The sequence below is a fragment of the Mesoplodon mirus genome (assembly GCF_964341445.2).
Source record: "Mesoplodon mirus genome assembly, chromosome: 18".
NCBI lineage: Eukaryota > Metazoa > Chordata > Mammalia > Artiodactyla > Ziphiidae > Mesoplodon > Mesoplodon mirus.
In genome coordinates this window covers 11,873,405-11,880,211 of record NC_138994.1, presented here as the reverse complement: position 1 = coordinate 11,880,211, position 6,807 = coordinate 11,873,405, and the positions used below count along the sequence as shown (strand labels likewise).

Sequence of the window (6,807 nt, the reverse complement as noted above, 5' to 3'; positions counted from 1 at the left end):
GAGCCCTGAAGCGCCTCGGGGACCGGCCGTAAAAAGAGCAGGAAATCTTGTTTACCGCCCGGGGAGCACAGCCGATCGAGCCTTTGTCTGGAAAGTCAGCATCTCTGGCTCCGTCAGCAATGTGTGCCTGGTGACATTAGCCTTGGGCAGACCGGCCGGAAAAGGGGGGTCGCCAGGTTCAGATCTGGTTTCAGAGGCGGATCGAGCGGGTGACTTTTGTGCATTCGTTTTAATTTTTGGAAATCTCTCTTTTTCTTCCTCCCTCGCCCGCTGCCGGGCATGTCCTGATCTGGCGCCCGGTACTACTGCCCCGGGCTGCCGATCAGAGAGGTTTCCAGTGGGTCTCCCTCCCTCCCTGCCTGACTTTGCAACACCGCGTTCCAGGCGGATCGACCTCGGCGAGGAAGGAGGCGGGGGAGCCGCGAACACCAGGACCCAAGCCTTGACATGCTCTCGGGCGGAGAGGAGGAAGCCAGAACCTGAGCGCACCGCCGGGGCTGCTTCGCCGCCCGGCTCCGAGCACGGGGCTCCGGGCGCTTTGCCCTGCGCCTGGGCGGCAGCCTTGTTGGTCTGGGGGAGCCCCCCAGCTTCCCGCCTCGAGGGTCCGCGGCCGGCAGGACCATGCTGCTGAAGGAGTACCGGATCTGTATGCCGCTCACCGTAGCCGAGGTAAGCGCCGCGCCGGGCCCGGCCTCGCCCACTCCCCGTCCCCGGCTCCGGGGCGCCGCGCCTCCCGTCTCCGCCTCCCGGCCGGCGGGTCCACTGCGGGCGGCGGGGAAACCCTGGTGGAAAACTGTCTCCCAAACCGGGAGGCTGTAGGGGGAGGAGGAAGTGGAATTGCTGCTTCCACTTGTCACCCCAGCAAGGAGGGCGGCGTTGGGTGGGGCGGTGGACTGCAGGTGGGTTTTTTTGGGGGGGCACCCAGAATCCAGATTGCTGGGGATCAGAATGCGCCAAAGGGATTTGGTCGCCCCCTCCTTCCAATTAAGAAAATGAATAAAGCAAACCCAAGAGCCCCAAGCATGCCCTGGTAGCTGGGGGGGCAATCCGACCTGGCGTGGGCCCAGGTTCCCCTCCCGCCCTTCGCTGGAAGGTTGGGGTAAGGGAGAAGCCCTTCGCCCTCGGGATTTGGAGGGCCCGGGCCCCGCCTCGAGGCACCTCGGAACCCTCGGGGGGTCCGTTTGGGCTCTGACCCCTGCCAGCGCCGCCAGACTGGGCGCCGCTCCGGCCACGGCCGCGCTTCGAGGCCCCCGGACCTGGCTTCGACCTTTCTCTAACCGCCTGGGTCGGAAACTTTCTGCTTGTCTTGTTTCTTGGGCCGCGGGGAGAGCTCTCTGCGGGCGAGCGGGGAACGGCGGGGGCTGCGGCGCGGCCACAGGGGGGCGCTCCAGCACGTGGGTGCGGGCCCGGTCCGGGTTCCCGGGTCCCGCAGCTGCAGGGCGAGGGGAGGGTGCTTGGCCTGGGCTCGTCCTCCACGCGCTGCTCAGGTTCCTTTCTCCCGAACCCCTCCCTTCCCACCCCGTTCCCCCACCCCAAGCCTCAAACTCGATCTTTCAGGAAACGATGACTCAGTGAGGATTATTCAGGCCCCGGCTTTCCTTTATTCCCGCTCTGCCTCCCTATCTTTGGTGATTTCACAATTGCTTAGCGCCTGTCCAGGGACATCCTGGGAGCTTGAAGCCAATCAAGGCAATATGAAACTTACCAGTGTGGTTTGGTGTGGCAACACACATGACACCGGCGACCCAAACCGTGTTTATGTTTAAATACAGCGCACTTAATCCGTCAGACATGTTACTGAGCCACTACTTGGGGAAGGGGCGAGGTGCTTTGGGAGAGAAAAAGGTGGGGACTTGTCTTCATTTGTTGTCTGGAGCAAGTGTTAAGGAAGAGCCAGGTACAATCCAAGGCAAGATCAAAGTATAGCTCCGAGTTTACAAAATGTATTCTAGGGACGCTGGCTGCCAAAGAGATCAGCCCCCACCCCAGTGATCAACTGAGCGGTGCAGTTCGTTGGCTTTGGAGGAGATAGCATTTGAGCAAGGTCTTGAAGGAGGGATGCCACGTGGGTAGGCAGACCGTGTAAATCACGTGGAGAAGCAGCACACAATGCTATGTGGACGATGGGAGAGGCAAATGAATGAAACTGGTTAACCGGAGTTTTTCTAGAAAAGGTTGAGATCTTCTCACCCCTGAGCAGATGAGCTGGAGTAGTTCAGCTTGGAGGTGTGTCTGCTTCCACTCCATCTCCTCCTAATGACTTTATTTATTGAGAGGGTTTGGGATCTAGGGGCAATGCTGGTACTGCATGAAATGCCCCCCATTGCAGGTGATAGTCAAGAAAGTAACCAGCTCTAGAATCTTCTGTACTACCTACAAAATCTCTTTATTCTGTTTTTTTCCCTTCTCAGGCTTTCTTGAACCCTCAGGCACTGCTCTTTCTCCACTTTTTTTTTTTTGTACTGAAATAACTACAACTTTGGGGTGAAGTAATCATATTTGAGTGGTATAGGTGGAGACCCTTCCTTTCTTGATTGGCAAATAAAATGAGACTCGGCCTGTAATATAATGTATAATTATAACTTAATTAATGTGTAATTCATTTGGACCAAAGCATGATTCAGTGTCTGTAAGGTCATATTCCGAAGTAGTTTTCTTCTTTGTTAGTGAAGCAGGGGGCAGTTTAGATTGAGGAGGGTTTCAAAGCGGGATTCAGATTACCCAAGTCAGATGATGGATGAGGACATGAGGCCCAGCTTGCCAGAGGTTAGACCCCTAGCGTCAATCCACCATCCACCTTAGCACTGTGTCTTCCCAACCTTAACTCTGAAAACTGGGAAGCCATTATCTTCAAAGAAGACAACTACCATCAACTTTGGTAGACTTTTAGAAACCTCACTTTTGCTACAACTCTTGATTTGCTTTGGGCCTGATTCAGCCTACATGAAACTTCTAGGATTTGTCCCTGTTCTGACAACCACAGTTAATTAGTAGCAATGTCCATACTTTTAAAAATGAGACAAATGCCCTTGTTTTGGAGAGTCATCAAAAGGACCAACACTGTATGTCCATCCTTTTTCCCTGGTCTTATCTAGTTTAACTCTTCTTGGAGGAGAGTGTAAGGGAGACTGGTGTGTTATCCACATTTTGCAGATGAGTGAACAGAGATTCAGAAAGGTTAAGTGATGTGCACCAGGCCACACAACTAGTTAATAGCCAAGCCAGAACCAGAGCCATGGTAAAACCATTAGTATTTGTTTCTTCTTACTCTGCCTCTTGCCCGTTACTCATGTTTAATCCCAGAAAAAAAAAAAAAAATTCTTGAAAACAGATAAAGTCAGCACTATCAACTAAATGAAAAATCAAAGACCTTTTGAATTGGTACAGAATGTGCTAGTTTCTACTATTTCTCTCGCCTTATTTTAACTCATAAAATATTCCTTAGTTCCAGGAAAGAAGAATAGCTCTGGGAGATAAAGCAAGTAAAGCTGAATTACAGTCTAGATCAGTGTTGGTGTTTTGTTTTTCAGACATTCATATCAGAGTAAAGAATTATAAGTAACATCCCATGGATTTTTTTTTATTATTATTATTTTTTGTGGTACGCGGGCCTCTCACTGCTGTGGCCTCTCCCGTTGCGGAGCACAGGCTCCGGACGTGCAGGCTTAGCAGCCATGGCTCACGGGCCCAGCCGCTCCACGGCATGTGGGATCCTCTCGGACCGGGGCACGAACCCATGTCCCCTGCATCGGCAGGCAGACTCGCAACCACTGCACCACCAGGGAAGCCCCCATAGATTTATTTTAATTAAAAAAAACCCCACTTCATTGGAATAGTCTCCTCATTTATTTTCAATGTTGTTGTCCCTGAACTAAATATAAGCCCTTTGGAAAGTTCTAAACAGCAAAGGTCCCTGGGGGCCAATAGTTGCCTATGAAGAGACAGTTGTCATTGTCTTCATTTGAAACATTTGGTGATATAGATTCTAAAATTTTAGACTTGGAAGGACCATTAGAGATGGTCTAGAGTTGAACCATTTCATTTTGTGGAGGAGAAGACTAGAGCTATAGAAGGTGAAGTTAGTTGCCCATCTCATAGCCAAGGGCAAGGTCTAGGCCAGAACCCAGAACAAAGCTCTTTTGCTGGGATTCCTTGTTGGAAGGAAATATCCCTAAGCCGAATGTGTAAAGCAGGAGACTAAATCAGTCTCTAGTTGGAAGGTGGGTTGGAGACTCTGACCTTGTCTTCTTAGGGGAATTTTAGGGGTTGTCAGCTGCCCCTAAAGGTGGCCAGGACCCTCTCTTTGAAGCTGCTTTTGTATAACAAGTCCACTGATTTTCCTTAGATTGTATTTTTTTGGGGGGTAGCTTTTGGATGTGTGGCTCAATGCAGATTATGGTGGAGTTCAAGACCCTTCCCTCCTAAGCCACACCTTGGTGCTGCCACTGGTCCCAGCATCCTGATCCCAAACTGCATCTTCAGGACTCCGTGGAGCACAGTCTGATCACTCCTCCCTGACAGGTCCTTATCGGTAAGATAAGCATCTTCCAAGAGCTGAGCACAGCCCAGTATGATCTAAGGTGGGAATCTTTTCAACTTCATTGCTTGCTTTGGTGTTTAATACTTCCTGTTCTGACTGCATCAACATTAATGTCTGGGATTTACTTGTGATCTTCAGGGATTTTTTTTTTTTTTTTTTTTTTTTTGCCGTATGCGGGCCTCTCACTGTTGTGGCCTCTCCCGTTGCGGAGCACAGGCTCCGGACGCACAGGCTCAGCGGCCATGGCTCACGAGCCCAGCCGCTCCGCGGCATGTGGGATCTTCCCAGACCGGGGCATGAACCCGTGTCCCCTGCATCGGCAGGTGGACTCTCAACCACTGCGCCACCAGGGAAGCCCGATCTTCAGGGATTTGATGCACAATGAAAAACAGAAACACTCCCCTCCAAGAAAAGAAGAAAGAGAGAGAAAAGAAAAGAAAAAAAAAAAAAAACCCAACTTTTTAACAGAATATTATTTTATTCTTTGCCCTGGCAGGGAGCCAGCGCACTTTATCCAGGCTCCCCCCGAGTCCCCAGAGAATTTTCTTGCGCACATTTCTGAGAACAGATTTGGGATCGGGGTGATGCCGTCTCTGGAGTGACATAAATGAAGATGCCAAAATGCCGAACAGTGCTCCTTTTTGTTCCGTTTTAAAGCATTTTCGTGAAATGCATCTGCAAACCTATTGGGGCAGAAATTCTTTAAGGAAAGAGGTTTTTTTATATATATAAATTTATTTATTTTTTTTGGCTGCGTTGGGGCTTTGCTGCTGCGCACAGGCTTTCTCTAGTTGCGGCGAGTGGGGGCTACTCTTCGTTGCTGTGCACAGGCTTCTCATTGCGGTGGCTTCTTTTGTTGCAGAGCATGGGCTCTGGGCGCATGGGCTTCAGTAGTTGTGGCATGCGGGCTCAGTAGTTGTGGCTCGCGGGCTCTAGAGCGCAGGCTCAGTAGTTGTGGTGCACAGGCTAGTTGCTCCGAGGCATGTGGGATGTTCCCAGACCACGGCTCCAACCTGTGTGTTCCCTGCATTGGCAGGCGGATTCTTAACCACTGTGCTACCAGGGAAGGTCAGGAAAGAGGTTTTAAATTTGATATTTTCATCAACACTTCGTTTTCTGTACAAAGTGATATCCTTGAATGTAAAGGAGAAAAGACTCCTTGGATTAATCTCACAGACCTTCTCCAGGGTTCCTCATAAACATAATTTTGGAATTTTTTTTTTTTAAGAATGAGCACTATTTTGACTTTTTTTTTTTTTTCTTAATTGTTAGCTTAGTTGGGAGGGACAAAGGCTGGGGTTGTGAGTGATTTCTGGGTGATCCCGTTAGCTTCTCTGGCCTGTTTCACAGTCATCAGGGAACAGTGTTGCTCATTGCTGCCCAGCTGTCTCCCAAAGCTCCCTTCTTGGTCGTGAGGGGCACCCGGGAAGTGGGGGGCGGGTTAATGGATCAGTGCAAACCTTTCACCACTAATAGAACAGACAACGAGGAGCAGATGCTGTCTTCCTGGCCGGTCAGTGAAAGTGACTTTGTGGAGAAAGGACACTGCATTTTCCCTGTGATTTGGGTGTGAATGCCTGTCACATGAAACAGATTCTAGGCCTTGGGAGAAAAAAAACAAAACAAAACCACCATTGTTAACAAAACCCTAGTTAAAAATGGGTAGTAATTAACTTTTGCTTTTCATTACAAAGGCAGGGGGTGAATTCCCAAGGCTCTTAAAAATCAACTTCAAAACACTGTATCTGATTGAGTATAACTGATATTCAGGGAAAGTGAGGCATCTTCGTTTCAGAAAGGCTCTCATTTTGGTGAATGGAGAATACTATTTTTTGTAGGTAGTTTTTTTAAAAAAAATAATCTATTTTCAACACTTAACCTCTTTACGATCTCTTCCTTGCCCCAGAGTGTCAATCAGGAAAGTGTGCGTGTGTGTGTGTGTGTGTGTATGTGTGTGTGTGTAGGGCAAAGGGTTCACAAAGATGTTTTGTTTTGTTTTTTTGAATATAAAAGTGTGTGCACAGTAAGTGTGTTTTTTCAGGGGCAGCGATTACTGGAAAAGTACGTCGAGGTTCATTGCTTTGGCCGCCTGAGTGAGGCCGCAGGTGCCCTGGCTGGCCTCTGTGGATTCTGGCCTGCTTTCTGTTGCCTGGAGGTCTGTATGGTCAAGTAACTGAAAACTTTTTTGAAAACTAGCAAACATGTCTGCCTCTGTTCAGAGAAGAAGACAAATACAGAAACCAGCTGATTTGTAGCAAGAAGTCAGG

The 6,807-nt window shown here is 49.6% G+C and overlaps 1 protein-coding gene across 1 annotated transcript in view; it reads left to right on the top strand.

The window, feature by feature from the left end:
* Positions 1–563: 563 nt before the first annotated feature.
* Positions 564–6,807, top strand: part of PITPNC1 (phosphatidylinositol transfer protein cytoplasmic 1) — a 262,313-nt gene continuing 256,069 nt past the window's right edge. Inside the window, exon 1 of the mRNA XM_082602735.1 lies at positions 564–669. Coding sequence (XP_082458861.1) covers positions 622–669 — 48 coding nt within the window. The 5' untranslated portion in view covers positions 564–621. The remainder of the gene's footprint in view (positions 670–6,807) is intronic.